At 50.9% G+C, this 13,604-nt stretch overlaps 8 protein-coding genes across 8 annotated transcripts in view; 4 read left to right on the top strand and 4 right to left on the bottom strand.

Moving 5' to 3' along the window:
• Positions 1–38: 38 nt before the first annotated feature.
• On the bottom strand, positions 39–777 carry GUITHDRAFT_155105 (hypothetical protein). Its single transcript, XM_005823830.1, has one exon. The coding sequence runs from the start codon at positions 577–579 to the stop codon at positions 148–150; it is 432 nt and encodes a 143-aa protein (XP_005823887.1). The 5' UTR covers positions 580–777; the 3' UTR covers positions 39–147.
• Positions 778–1,778: 1,001 nt separating this feature from the next.
• Positions 1,779–3,602, top strand: GUITHDRAFT_145404 (hypothetical protein; the record flags this gene model as incomplete). Its single annotated transcript, XM_005823829.1, has 6 exons — positions 1,779–2,614; positions 2,754–2,809; positions 2,880–2,965; positions 3,116–3,211; positions 3,375–3,407; positions 3,453–3,602. 6 exons carry the CDS (start codon positions 1,779–1,781, stop codon positions 3,600–3,602), a joined length of 1,257 nt encoding a protein of 418 aa, XP_005823886.1.
• A 9-nt stretch (positions 3,603–3,611) lies between these two features.
• Positions 3,612–6,058, bottom strand: GUITHDRAFT_165615 (hypothetical protein; the record flags this gene model as incomplete). The annotated part of the gene is made up of 10 exons (XM_005823828.1): positions 3,612–3,710; positions 3,818–3,939; positions 4,111–4,328; positions 4,466–4,559; positions 4,606–4,665; positions 4,788–4,853; positions 4,902–4,994; positions 5,048–5,588; positions 5,642–5,786; positions 5,968–6,058. 10 exons carry the CDS (start codon positions 6,056–6,058, stop codon positions 3,665–3,667), a joined length of 1,476 nt encoding a protein of 491 aa, XP_005823885.1. The 3' UTR covers positions 3,612–3,664.
• Positions 6,059–6,693: 635 nt separating this feature from the next.
• GUITHDRAFT_155104 (hypothetical protein) lies at positions 6,694–7,478 on the top strand (the record flags this gene model as incomplete). The annotated part of the gene is made up of 1 exon (XM_005823827.1): positions 6,694–7,478. A coding segment is annotated over exon 1 (656 nt), but the record flags the coding sequence as incomplete, so codon positions are not given.
• An 878-nt stretch (positions 7,479–8,356) lies between these two features.
• On the bottom strand, positions 8,357–9,166 carry GUITHDRAFT_155103 (hypothetical protein). Its single transcript, XM_005823826.1, has one exon. The coding sequence runs from the start codon at positions 8,833–8,835 to the stop codon at positions 8,470–8,472; it is 366 nt and encodes a 121-aa protein (XP_005823883.1). The 5' UTR covers positions 8,836–9,166; the 3' UTR covers positions 8,357–8,469.
• Positions 9,167–10,518: 1,352 nt separating this feature from the next.
• Positions 10,519–11,515, top strand: VAMP7A (vesicle-associated membrane protein 7A; the record flags this gene model as incomplete). The annotated part of the gene is made up of 5 exons (XM_005823825.1): positions 10,519–10,577; positions 10,626–10,856; positions 10,915–10,997; positions 11,052–11,275; positions 11,326–11,515. 5 exons carry the CDS (start codon positions 10,519–10,521, stop codon positions 11,377–11,379), a joined length of 651 nt encoding a protein of 216 aa, XP_005823882.1. The 3' UTR covers positions 11,380–11,515.
• On the bottom strand, positions 11,509–12,534 carry GUITHDRAFT_165611 (hypothetical protein; the record flags this gene model as incomplete). The annotated part of the gene is made up of 5 exons (XM_005823824.1): positions 11,509–11,641; positions 11,690–12,019; positions 12,072–12,206; positions 12,253–12,306; positions 12,433–12,534. 5 exons carry the CDS (start codon positions 12,532–12,534, stop codon positions 11,597–11,599), a joined length of 666 nt encoding a protein of 221 aa, XP_005823881.1. The 3' UTR covers positions 11,509–11,596.
• A 466-nt stretch (positions 12,535–13,000) lies between these two features.
• GUITHDRAFT_116923 (hypothetical protein) overlaps positions 13,001–13,604 on the top strand; it is a gene marked incomplete at both ends in the record, with an annotated part of 1,835 nt that continues 1,231 nt past the window's right edge. Inside the window, 4 exons of the mRNA XM_005823823.1 lie at positions 13,001–13,009; positions 13,076–13,144; positions 13,199–13,324; positions 13,374–13,482. Coding sequence (XP_005823880.1) covers positions 13,001–13,009; positions 13,076–13,144; positions 13,199–13,324; positions 13,374–13,482 — 313 coding nt within the window. The remainder of the gene's footprint in view (positions 13,010–13,075; positions 13,145–13,198; positions 13,325–13,373; positions 13,483–13,604) is intronic.

Genomic DNA, 13,604 nt, shown 5'->3' with positions numbered 1-13,604 from the left:
CATGTTTCAAGGGTACCCATGAAGGACCAGCATAAGTTGTGTCTACGGGAAAATCTTTATTGAACAAGCAAGCAATATCAAGAAAAACTTTTTCTGAGCGGAGGGAGGGAAGAGGAGGAGAAGAATACAAGGCGGCACAACGATCGTCTAGTGGCGCATGCAGGAGGGCCCGCAGGCGAGCTGGAGAGCAAGGTCCCAGTGCCGCCTTTCCTGGTAGGAGACCACTTGGTGAGCATTCGCCTGCTGCTCCTCGAACTTGAGCGTCGTGAACTCCAGGCTCCAGTTGGCGCTGGCCTGTCCCAGCAGCGACTCCGCCATGGAGAGCACGTAGGCCCGGTCCTTCATCTGCGCCTGCTCTAGAGCATCGCAATGCAGGAACGCTGACTCGAGGACGTTGTCCGTCGGCTTCTCTTCAACATGCACAGCCGGGATGGCGGCAGGTCGTTGGGAGATTGGGCCCATACTCAGGTCCCCTCCCAGGATCGCGTCGAGGCTGGGAGCATGTGAGGAGAAGGCCCTTGAGGAAAGGACACGGAGGCTCTTGAGCATGGGACTTGCGATACGGGCGGCTCGGTTCATGTTGTTCTGGTTTCAAGACTTTGTTTTGGAAGATTCAACGCGGTTTGAGAGTACGAAACGGCTCAAATGGAGGATGCGGTCAGCAGCGAGGGGTTGAAAGAGCTGTGCGTAGGAGTTCTCAAGGATGAGAGGAGGAGGAAGGAGGAGGGAGGAGCTGGTAAGAGAGCGTGGAGGAGGAGAGCGGTGAAGCGAAGTGGGAGGAGGGAGCAAGGGGCGGATGTTTATATGGGAAAGGGGAGGCGATGATTTCGGGGGGGAGGGGAGGAGGGGGCCAGGCTACAAGTATTTTTAAATTGTAAAAGTATTTTTAAAGATGCGGCCGGCAGCCCCCTTGGATCCATCCCTTCGAGAACTTCGAAGAAATTATAGTTACGGTTTGAAATTTAGTAACAATATTTCAGATTTTATCCAACGGGCTGAAATTGTTGGAAGATGACCCGAACGGAAGGGGTAAAAGGGGATCAACCCCTGTCACATCATCGGGGGTGGGGTCATGCAAGATCCTGGTGGGGGGTAGTAATCCCAGTCACAGCCACTAGTAATTAGAGGGTCATTCTCGCTAAATAAAGTGGTAGGGGGTAGTACCCCAGGTCACAGCTCACGAATACCGAAATCAGGGGTGCTAGCATCAGTCACAGCCTGCTGATTCAGAGGGGTGGGGGCAGGTACTCAATCTGGAGCTGGTATGAAGAGGGAGGAGGGGGGTAGGTGGGGAGTTGGATGGGGGGGGTAGGGGTCACCACCCATCCATGAAGCATCTGGATCCTGGGGTAGGATCCACCCCTACAAGTCACAGCTCGATTACGAAAGCACCTTGAAGGGGGTAGGGGTACACACCCCTAGTCACAGCTCAGAAGGAGAGCCCCTGAATACTCTACGGAAATAGGGGTAGGGGTAGACACCACAAGTCATGAACCATAGGAGGGTGGGGTGATGAACACGTGGGGTATTGAAGATGACTTGGTACCGGTGATTTTGCAGGGAAAGAATGGGGTGGAATATGTGGAGAATTGGGGTAGGGGTGGTAAGTGAAATATATGAGTCCGCCTCATTACAATTCTTATTTCCTTTGCAAGGCATCAAGATATATGTCGTTTTTTGTTATCAAATAAAAAGGCAGCTAGGTATGACCCAAGACAGAGAAAATCGACTAATTGAAAGTTGCAGAGCAAAAAAGACAGCGGGGGCAGCAACTGGTCATGGCAGGAGGGCGGATAGCGATGGCGGGCAGGGCGGAGGCATGGCTGAGAGGCATGCGCGTGTGTGCGAGGGCGAGGTCGCATCCGATGATTGCAAGCAACATGTTCCATCGAGCGATCGACGCAAGACCATGGACACGACCCTTCTCCTCCCATCGCACGTGGGAGCCCCGCACCCGCGGCTATGGAGAACGTGGCATGGCGGGACCCTCCGACCCCTCCAAGGCAGGAAGGCAAGCGATACCTCCTGCATGGATTGACGGTCCTCCTATTGTGAGGAACGGGAAGACGTACAACAAGACGAAACGGCAGGGAGGGATCGGGCTCGTGCTCGAGTACAGGGAGCGGAGAGTGTTCGTCGTAGGCATCGTGAGGGGCAGCGCAGCAGAGCAGAGCGGGAAGGTGGAGGTCGGCGACGAGCTGGTGGAGGTGGACGGGTGGAAAGTCGAAGCTCTTCCTCCCAACTTCATCGCCAGGCTGATGTGCGGCGCCATCGGCATGGAGCGAAAGTTGGTGCTTCACAGGACAGAGGAGAGCGGGGTCGCTGTGAGGCACGAGGTGCTGATATCCACCTCCTCCCCGCCTCCTCTTCCTCTTGAAGCCTATGGAAAGCTCTCCCAGGATGCTGTCCTGTACGGGCCATGGGGGATGTCGTACGAGGAGGAGGAGGAGAAGGTTCTGCCCCCTGAGCAGCAGCGGTACGCATGTCCCTGCTGCGATGCTCGTTTCCGCTCCTGGCGGCGCTGCCTGCGGCATATGAAGATGAAGAGACACGTCAAGCACGAGCTCCTTCCCTACATTCGCCTGACAGATAGACCTGAAATTTGGATTGACCCGTAAGGAAGTGGGGAGCAGGGGGTGTAGAAGAGGGAGGAGGGCAGCGGAAACAGGAGCAAGAAGAGAGGGAGGAAACGAGGGAGGGAGGGAGAGGAAGAGGAAAGGAATACATCCTGCACTGAGATGATCATCTTGCAGCATCATGTCGAAGAAGCTGAGGAAATTCTGCAGGGTCAACCTCGATCCTCTCTCTGGTGAGTTCCCTCCCTCCCCTCCGCCCCCTCAGGATTTCTCCCTCCTCCCTCGTGTGCTCACACTTCACAGAGGAGACTGCGAGAGGAGATGACTGGATAGAGTTCCACAAGCTCTCCTTGGAGGAACGACTCGCTCTCGTTCGTCCGGAAGATCCTGTGAGGATCTATTGATCTTGCCTTGCCTCACCACTCTTCTCCCGTCCACTTCCTCTCTATCTCTCTTCCTGACCTGTCCAGCACTGTCCTGTCCTGTCCTGTCCTGTCCTCCCCTCACTCTCCTTGTCTCTCTCAACTGAGATGCCTCAGCCTATCGTCGTCCTGCGGTTGGGCCATGGAGACATTCCGGTCAAGACCAGACCGCAGAGACCTTCCGAAGTTGGCAATCCCCTTCCTCCTCACCTGGTACACACCCGCTCCCTCCATGTTCCTCTTCCGCCCCCCTCCCCTACTTCACCACTTGCCGGTCCTTCGTTGCTCCTTCCCTGTCCTTCGCCTTACTATCCCTCTCTCCTCCCCTTCCCACCTTCGCTGGTTGACCTGATGCTGCTGCTTCCTCTGCCCGCAGTCGAGAGTTTGGCACCTGAGGCGCAGGCCCAAGGTTTGAGATGTTGTGATGATGAGAATGAGGCTGACGAAATGGCAGACCATTCACTACAAGCGAGCGATCCGAAGGAGACAAAAAGAGCTCCTCAGCATGAGCAATGGCACAACGGGCGAAGTAGAAGCACACGAGGAGATAGACGGAGAGGAGGAGGAGGAGGAAGAGGAAGAGGAGGAGGAGAGGAAACTGTGAGGATGTGTTCACATTCACAACGTTTGTTCATAGAAGATCAGAAGAAGAAAAAATACGAAACATCACAAAACCACTTCATCGCAGTCGCAGTCAAGCGGACATGTTCCTCTGAGAGCAGGACAAGTTAGTACCACAACAAGAAAGGGCAAGAGCGAACATGCAATCACAAGACACCAGTTGCGGTGAGAGCAAGAGAGGAGGAAAGCAGGTCCTACCTTCCTTTCTTCCGGTAGAGAGGCTCCCCTCTTGAGTTCAGAGCAGGCAGGAGGCGTCGAATGTGAGGGAGCAAACCGGTGTAGCCATCGAAGACTTGGTTATAAACACCCGTCATCCTTATCTATGACGGAGAGGGTCAGTGACGTCGACAGGACTGTAAGACGAGAGCAGAGGAGACATCTAGAGATTCAACTAGAGAGGCAACGAAGGAGGAAAACAAGGGGAGGAGAAGAGTGAAGGAAAGGAGAGGAGTGAAGGAGACGAGTTGAGGAGTCAAGGGATTGCGGCTGACCTGGGATGACTGATCGATGAGGAAATTTCTCTCGGGAGGGATTCCCACGGCGTTGTAGGCAGCCGTGTCTGTCAATCTGTTGCCGAACCCGCACACGAACGTGCCAGAAGGATCTTTTGACCCGGAGCCCATGACGCCAGAGGAGCTCGAGAAGCTGTCGGCATCGCGCTTCAAGGTGTTGCGCTGTGCTACATCCGAGTCCTCAGCATCAAGGCCTCCTGTGATGGCATATCAGTGAGACGGGAAAGTGTAGGGAAAATGAGCAACAAGCAAGAGGAGGAGCCAGGTGAGAGGGGGAAGAATGGAAAGAGCAAGTGTGAACATTCTGCAAGAGAGTGCGAAATAAATGGCACACCTAGCCGATCTTTGTCCTTGTCCGAGTCGCTCCCAGCATGCGTGCTCGCGTTGCTGGCTTCATCGTCTTCCGTCTCAGAGGGTCCATGCCAGAGCTGGAGGTGCGTGAGCTCGTCCTAACTCATCCTCCTCCATCTTCACCTTGTCCCATTTTTCTGCTCCGACAAGGACAGGAGCGGTATCCAGACGCCAACCAGGAATCTGCAAAGCAAAGCGAATGACAGGATGCAGGAATAAGGAACGGCTCAGAATCAGAGAGGATGTGGAGGGACGCGTATGAGAGAAATAGGCGCTAACAGGGACAAGGCAGAAGGTTGCCATACCTGCTCGACTACATCATCTGCCCTCTTGATACTTTGCATCTCTGGATTGAAAATTCTGAGGATCTCCTGTACAAGTCTTCAGGACAGGTGTGCACTGAAAGCAGCGCTCATGACCTGCAAGGCCACAGTCTTGAACTTATCAGCTGATCGCACACCAACCACGAGGGAAGGCAAAAAACGCTCAGTCGTTGTAATCAGACAAAACTCCTGAACCACCACACATGTCAACATCAAAACAATGCTGGCAGAGCAATGCCTACCGGCATGCCGGTCCCTCCATTCGACTGACCAATGGTGCAAAGAAACTCCCGTGTTGATTGAGCGAGTGTGATAGCGCGAGAGGTCAGAAACAGGATTCGGTAACCCTGCCTTGAGATCTCTGTGACAGCCTCGCAGACCCCCGAATGGATGTATTCGTACCCCAACTTCTCTGCGCCGAACCCGGCAACATCTGTCTTTGTCACTGTCCCATCAATGTCAACAACCGTTATCTTGTCCCAGACATTCCACAGATGGATGTTAGCCCGAACTGTGTATCTTCTATCATTGTTACAGGGGTGGATCATCTCGTAGCGAATCGTGTTCTTTCCAGAGCGCAAGTTCATGCTCTCCAAGTCTGCATGGGACGCGCGGTAGCTCCCGTCATCGAAGCAGCAGATGAGCTCTCTGTCTAGCACCATCGACACGCCTGTCGGGATGTTGTTCACGAACAAAGAGACCCTGGTGCCCATGAAGTCCTGCTTCGACAGCTTGGGGAGCTGAGCATGGAAGCTCGTGCTCACAAGCCTCCCGTTCGAGTGTCTGCAGATTTAGCTCGTCAATGGAGTATCACAAGATTATGCACTGAACCGCACCGGACAACAATGACGTCAGTTGCTCCACCTCCCGTGTCAGTCAGCCCAGTTGTTCCTGCCCAGAGGGCAGAGCCTGCAGATTGAGCTACTCGCTTGGCAACAGCTTTCATCGTGAGAGCTGCACCAGAATTTCTATGCCCGGCCCCTGTTCAATTGTCACATCAGGGCTCATGGCATTGAGGAAGAAGACAAAGTCAATGTTTCTCTTCACAGCGCCAAAATCATTCTCCCCCTCATTCTCAAACACAAAGTTAAGGTATAATCCGCAGCTTCCTCTTGCCAATCCTTCACGCCTCGCATGCAGCCCTACTACTCATCCTTCAAACCGAGCTGGTCCAACAGCAGGTCAACGCACCTCGATGCAACCTTCTCAACATCCTCATCCTCTCCCTCCCTAACGATCAATCCATCGTTCATCGTGCACTCTCATGCTCCTGCCCTTCTCATCATATCCCTCTCCTTCCCGCCCCTTCCTCCCCTTCCCCCTCGTGTACGGCAGTTCAGCATCGCGAGGGGGCGGCATCCTTCCCTAGGACTTCCCTAGGACCCAGGAAGTAGATCACTATCCCTACAATACTAGCGAGTGATGCTATAGGGCCTAGCAAAATGTCAACTAGGATTGGTGGTCATTAGTCCTAGGAAGAGGTCCTAGTAGTCCTAGAGCTCTTGCGGGGTCGGTGCAGACATCAATTGAACTAACAAGTTTTGGGTACTGTGAGAAATATACTCTGGTACAAATAAAATTATATTAAAATCTTGTATTTAAATATAATAAACCATATCTCTCTTTTGTATCCAAATTTTTGTACCATTTACTATACCAGCTCTTCTTTGTATTTGTAATGATGATTTTAATCATTTTAAAAATCAGATCCGCCTCCACCAAAGAAGACGCATGGTACAACACTTGATAACATCACTTTTAACATGCCAGACACAACAATTTGAAATATATCACAATTAAATTTCAAATGTTTGAATGTAATTTACATTTATATCCTGATGGAATCGAACGGGTCCTTTCATGGTCAAATCAGGGGGTGGTATCAGTTGCTTTCTGCCAAGGAATCTGGTCATGGTGTTGCTTCCAGCCCCGTGCGCCCTGATCCCCTCATCTCCTCCCCCCCTCCGCTGCACTGACACCATAGACTTCTTCATCCAGCCCTCCGCACATGCCAGATCCGATGAGGAGCTTCCTTCTGAAATGTTTAGCGACCTCGATGAGCGATGGAGATATTCCCCCCTGCCCGATGAAATCGGCGCTATGGTCGCCCTTTCGTCAGAAATGATGGGGTGTCATGGCGCGCAATCTACAAGTCTTGTCGACACATACCTTGAAGAAACGCTGGAGAGAGTCTATCCTGTCGATGATGGAATGTTGAGTGCCAATTTGATGGTCAATAGCCCTTTTGACGACATTGCAAACCATGAAGATGGGAGCATCGCTTCAGATCATGAACGTAGCAGGAGAGGTAGCAGCCTTTGCCAGACTGAATTGGGACAGAATAATGCAAATGGTGAAGCTATGAACATGCCTTACAGCGATGAAACTCCAGCGGATGAGTGCAACTGCTTGATCAAGTCCAGTCTTGATGGCTGCTCCGTCGTATTAGAGAAAGGAAGGATGATTTGCTTGGGGCATCTCTTCATCGAAAAGGCCTGCAAAAGAGGAGCCATGGCATTGCTGAAGCGGGTTTACCACCAAGACGGAGGAAGGGACAGAGCAGCTGAAGATAGGAGGATGATTTACTTGTGCAAAGACGAGCATTTCCGAGTAGACGGGATGTTCATTCCCATCAAACCTTCAGACCCTGGACAGGTTCCAGACATGGTAGACATACACAAGGCGTTTTCAGAAATCGTGCGAGATGTAAAGCAGGCTGTGCAGGTCAACGGAAAGCAGAAGCGAGCGCATGACGCGAGCAGATCGGACTACAGCAACGATGCTTCCAATATGATGCAGCAGGCTGGCCTGATGTCGCTGTACACCAAGACAAAGGGAGGGAACACTATCAATGACTTGAAGGGCTCCATGTTTTACGACAAGGATGATTGCACATATAAGGTTGTTCTCGTGTACAGCGACGTAGCAGTTGACAAGTACAGGAAGGCCATGGGGAAGGCAAAGGCGCGTTCACAGAAGAGGCGAAATATCCATCGGAGTGAATCCAGAGGGAGGAAGAACAGATGCCGAAGCACAGTGAAAGTGGAGACAAAGGATCAAAAACTGAACTGATGATGTCCGATCGCACGACCATCTTTTTGTTTCGGAGTTCTTAGTCTTCTGTATGAGATCCAGTTCAGTTACATGAGACAAGTTCCATTCATGCATTATCAATCAATGATGTACAGTGAATTTCATTGGAAATCTGAGCAAGTGGTGTCTATTTCGCTATTCTTCACGTGCATCTTACCACAACCCGTCATAGCACTTGCAAGACTTATTATTCGGTTTCATACGGTGGACCTTTTCATTTTCTCACAAATGGTTCGATAACCATTACCAAAGGTAAGGGCATGGTCTTCATTACAGATCTGTAAGTTTTACAGTAGATCTAGATTCAAAGGGAGAGTCTCAAAACAACGAATCTCTTGTTGTACAAAGTTGCAGAGGGTTGCAACCAAACTTTAGACAAAAATGCAGTAAATACAATCTGAGTGCTGTCGTCAAATACAGCACAGCTTCACAGCGATAGACACCCGATCAACTCCAATAAGAGCACGAAGCTGATCTCAACTTGTCCAGCTCACAATTTCCAGTTTCTCTTACCAAGCTCAATACGGAATGATTCCCATCCCCAAATTTTGTATTTCAGACCAACGCATGCTCACTGGTCAATGGGAGCTAACCAGCGATCCATCAGCTCGATGTGAGGTGGTTCTGTCCCTGTCACAAAGTGTCTCAAGGTCGAGGGGGGATGATGGTGGTGGATAGACGATGATCCCTTGCAAGGGAGATGTCCAGCACCGCATCCGCAAGCAGGCAGGTCGTGGCCTTCGAAGTCATCAATGCCATGTTCCTTCATGTACATGAGTCGCTGGTAATTTCGCTGGGCGAATATCAAGCCAAGGCCTGTGAAGCCAAAGGTTGTCATGCCGAATACATAGAGCTTGGTGATTCTGTGCGCAGTGAGAGAGAATCTGCGTTGATGAGCGACCGTTTGGCTGACCAGCCTTCGCGACAAGTTGTTCATGGGTGGTGTCTTAGAAGTCCTTCCCGATGTGAGGATGTCGTGACTTAGATTGAAGAAATTATATGACGTCAGATTGAATTGATGTTTGCAAGAAAAGAGGGGACGCGAAGAGATATTTGTCCCGTAGAACGTTTCGTCAAAACAGAGTTGAACTAGTCACGCCGGGGTGGAAAGACAGATTCTTCCAAAGGACGAGAGACGTGAGGCAGAAACAAGGAAGTGCGACAAGTAAGAGGTCAAGGAGCTCTCTGTCAGGCAGTAAGCTCGAGGGAAGTAAGAGCTGGGAAGAGGAGGAAGCTGTTATGGCGGAGCGGGGGCGAGCAAGGGAACTCCCGGTCGGGGCTGGGCGGGCGGATGGTATTGGCTCACTGTGGTCATCAACCACGTCCATGGAGGGGGTAGGGGTAGTTGACAATGGGGTGGTGTGACCTTATCCCTATGCGTTTATCTCAGGGGTGTATGCACTACCCCTCCATTGTAAAGAATATTTGTTCGTTTTAGTGAGGTGGGTGGATATGGTCATTGAAAAGGGGACGGGTATCTCTTCCGATCTATGGGTGGGTACTTCCGACATAATGTAGAATGATTATTCAACACCGGTCATTTCATCATTTTTTGATGGGGTAATAACTACCACCGGTGGTCATTTCAACCGCCTGAACTGGGTAGGGTTTAGCATAGGGAAAAGGGTGGGTAGTCTTACCTGTGATTTTATCACAGGTGACGGTGGAGCAAACCATATGTTCATGGGTAGGTGGTAGAAGAGCCTAGAGGCTAGTAAAGGGTAGGGTACTTCCAGAACAAGCGAGGGTGGGGATCAGTAATCAGACGTTGCGAGTGGGGTGGGGGTGACTGTGCTGACAGGCACGGTGTGAGTTGCCGAAAGGGTTGTGTAGCGGGGTGGGGTAGTCAAATGTGAACCTCCTACCATGTTATAGACCAGAATAGAGGGGGTAGGGGGTAGGGATGAGTTGACTCCCTATCTCAACTAGGGGTACTTTCAGGTTGACAAACACGGAGGTAGTCCAGAATCTTGACCTTTTGAAAATAGACTTCAGGAGTGTAGCACACGTTCAAAATGACTAGAAATAATTCTATCATCTCATCATAATTTCAAATTTTAGGCAATGGTTTACCAAATTTGCCGTCAGCCCTGACAACTCATTCGACGTATCGACCTTGCACCTGATGATGTCATGACCGTTGAAAACCGTTTCAATCTCAGTAGCAAGGGGGACCGTCATCGCCGGGTCGGGCCCGGTATGCGTGGGGAGGTGGAATTGAAATCAGAAGAGGAGGGCGCATGGCTTGGCGGAGGTCAGGGAGGGAAAGGAGAGGAGCTACGATCGGAGGATGATATGAAGACCAAGATCGATGATATGAAGGATATTTTTCAATGCAGCGAGTTGTTTGGTTGTTGTCCAGCTGGTTCCGTTGCGAGCCAGGCAAACCAGAAAGTTTGTTCCAGCAGAAAGGTTCAGTGTTGCAGAGTTTTGGTCTGAGCCAGGGTGAAAATTAGTTGGTGTTGAAGGGAGTGTGGTGATTGAAATGTGATCCTCAAATGGATAACCTGCCTAATATCCTAGTTGATGTTAATTTGAGGGAGTGTCTTGAAGTCGTTTAGTATTTGAACTTCTGAGGCAATCTTGTTCAGTCCCATTCATGCTGATTTCGGCTGGCAGAATGTCGATTGTGTACAGCCTGATAAGTCGTGGAACTACAGTGTTCTGCGAACACACAAGGTGACAATGCGCACATGGAGACGGGCTTCTGCTAACGTTGAGGTGCAGCGAGAGCGGGAACTTTCAGCAGGTTACAAGAACCATTCTTGAGAAGTTCGACTCTACCCAAGAGGGCAAGCACTCGTACAAATATGACGAGTTTGTATTCCACCTCATCACCGAGCAAGGAATCGTGTACATCTGCATGGCCAACAAGGATTTCCAACGCCGCATTGCGTTTGCCTTCTTGGAAGACATCAAACAACAGTTCGAAGAGAAATATTCGGACATCCTCGGAACGTAATGTCAACCTGAGATGCCTTGTGAGGTTGTTGTTGACATGGATCATGTTGTGTAGAGCTGTGGCGTATGAGATGAACAAAACGTTCGGCAAAGTGCTGAGCGAGAAGATGGAATTTTACAACAGCAACCCAGAGGCCGGTAATGTTGAACTTTTGCGCACTCACTGCTTGTAGACTGAACAGAACGCACCAGATCACATTCGCAAGGTAAAGGGAGAGATCGAGGAGGTCAAGCAAGTGATGTCAGAGAACATCGAGAGGATCTTAGATCGAGGTGACAAGATCGAGCTTCTTGTCGACAAGTCAGGCGACTTGAGCGAACAAGCCTTGAAATTCAAGAGATCAAGCAAACAGCTGCAGAGGAAGCTTTGGTGGCACAACTTGAAATTGCAGATCATCATTGTTGGCTCTGTTTCGGTGAGTTAGAGTCGACGTGGTGCATGAAGCTTAAGATGCTGTTTTTTTAGGTTGTCATGCTGATAATCATTCTGGGTGCAACCAAGTGCTTTGGTCATTGTTGATGCCAAGTAGCGATGTTGTCCTGTATAATAATCCTTGAACTCGTCCTCGTATGATAAGATAGAATTTTACTCAAGAAGGAGATTCACTTTTCTGTTCGCTTGGGAAGACGGGCATGCATGACTCTTGTTGATTGGCTTGTGCGATAAGAATAAAGAATTTGTTGTTTTTTGATGGTTTGCGTTTCTTCTCTGCACTCTGGCAGCGTTCTCCAACACATCATCCTTCATCTCCGCTGGGCGTGTGCGGTGCCATCGCGGCCACCTGCGGAGGATCAGCTTCGCCAAACCAAGCGGCAAGGATGTTTGCTACCTTCAAGGTGTGATGGACCAGTTCGTTGATCCTCTGATCTGTTTCCGAGAGTTTCTTCATGAGCACTTGCGCCTTTGCAAGCCTCTTCGAGTTGATTTGCTTCATGATCTCAGCCCTTTCTGCGTCGTCCGCCTTTTCTCTCGCCGTGAGCTGCTTTTCCACCTTGGCCTCCGCACTGTGCATCTCCTCGTCTTCGGGAGATGGAACCTCAACCCCGCAAAGCCCGAGCCGAGCGTCCCCCTCGTCACAGTCAGGGTTCGCTGCAGTCTTGAGGTCCCCTTCCTTGATCCCGAGAGAATAATCTCGTCGCCCCCGTGAAATTCTGTGCAGCTGCCACCCAAGGACGATGTCATTCCCTTGCAATGCAGGTACACCAAACTACCTTCTCTATCGCACGCTGCCTCAGTTCTCTTAGCTTTTCTCGTTCAGATTTGGGATCGTGCGCAGGTACTTCCGTGAGCGAGTGGTGGCCTATGGCAGCAAGCGCGACGTCCCTCTCGATCCTGTATTTTTCCAGCTGCAAGTAGCGTTAGAGCGCATCGAAGAGCGAGTCTTGCTCTTACCATTTTATCTAAATCATCGGTTCTAACTGAATAGTTGTTAAGGAAATTCAATCTCTGCGGGGAAAGAGGGGGAAAACAGCGTCAGCTCATTGTCAAATCATTCAATTCAAGGCAGCGATTGTGGGGGAGTGGAGGGGCAAGAGGAGGACGAGGAGCATAGGGCCAGCAAGACATCATCACCTGTTTTAGCATAACTCGAATATCATCTTTCATCATGGTAGCAAGAAGAGCACACAGAGCGGCAGCGCTCAGCCATGCCGCTACTGCCCTTGCCCCTGCCATGGACCCCTCACTATATCCGGTGACTCTTCAGTGTAACGGCTGCAATTGACGTTATGGGTCCCTGGAGAGGCGGTTATGAGGCACTTACGAGATCGTTAGAGAAATACAACGAAATGGAGAAGCTGCAAAATGGAGTTGTAAATGGTGAAGTTGCAGCGAAGAGAAGACAAGGAACAGGAGATGAGACGTGAGCACATGCGAGAAGATGAGAGAGAACTGAGTACATGATTGGGAAGTTGGCATGGCATGGTCATAGACAGCGCTTGCTCAGATGATACAACAATAGTCTACAAGTTCGCAAACTTTGTATCACTCAGAACTTCTCTAAAGTTGAAACTTCCAACGTGTCTGAAACCATTCGAATGTTAAACTCTTTCCGGCTGACTTACCTCAAACAGACTGGATCTGATAGGGCTGGGAGAGGAGGAGGAGCTGCTCGGATATGAGTCGCCAATCTAGCGGTCAAATGAACGAGGTCTGCCATGATGGCCTCGTGTCGTCGTGCAGCATCTGACCTTGTTCCCTTCCTCCCTGTCTGCAGCCTCTCATCGAGGGCTCCAAAGTTCTGACTGGGGAGAACTTGCGAGTCTTAGCAGAAGATCTTGAGCAAGTGAGTGAAGTTGAGCAAGTTTGCCGCAGGTCGAGTGACGAGGTTGGTTGTCAGTGCTTGCAAGAGATCGAGAGTGTCCTCGCAGAGCCGAGGCAGCATGGTAACGCCGTCCAGAAGGCCGCCAAGTCAATCGCCATGGCACAGGACATTCTCGACGATCTGAAGACTCAGGGGAAGCAGGTGATGAAAAATACCTTCTGCGAGCAAGTGAGGAACTGACATGTGGCAGGGCTGCCGGCAAGACCGAGTCGCATGCGACATGTTAATCAAGTCGTACCAGAAGAAGCTCGAGAGCCTCGAGAAGAACCGCCAGGCCGCCGAAGCCATGGCAGGGAAAGGTTGATACCGCATGTCACCCCCCTCTTCACTCTCCCTTCACCCCCGTCCCCTCTCATGAATTCCCCTCCTCCTCCTCCTCCTCCTCCTCCTCCTCCTCCTCCTCCTCCTCCTCCTCATCATC

This window comes from Guillardia theta (assembly GCF_000315625.1).
Source record: "Guillardia theta CCMP2712 unplaced genomic scaffold GUITHscaffold_102, whole genome shotgun sequence".
In the NCBI taxonomy this organism is placed as follows: Eukaryota; class Cryptophyceae; order Pyrenomonadales; family Geminigeraceae; genus Guillardia; species Guillardia theta.
This window is presented reverse-complemented; position numbering and strand designations above follow the sequence as displayed.

What these genes read in the sequence shown, in the direction of transcription:
- GUITHDRAFT_155103 (XM_005823826.1), bottom strand. Translation starts at nt 8,835, where the DNA reads ATGAACAACTTGTCGCGAAGGCTGGTCAGCCAAACGGTCGCTCATCAA.
- GUITHDRAFT_155105 (XM_005823830.1), bottom strand. Translation starts at nt 579, where the DNA reads ATGAACCGAGCCGCCCGTATCGCAAGTCCCATGCTCAAGAGCCTCCGT.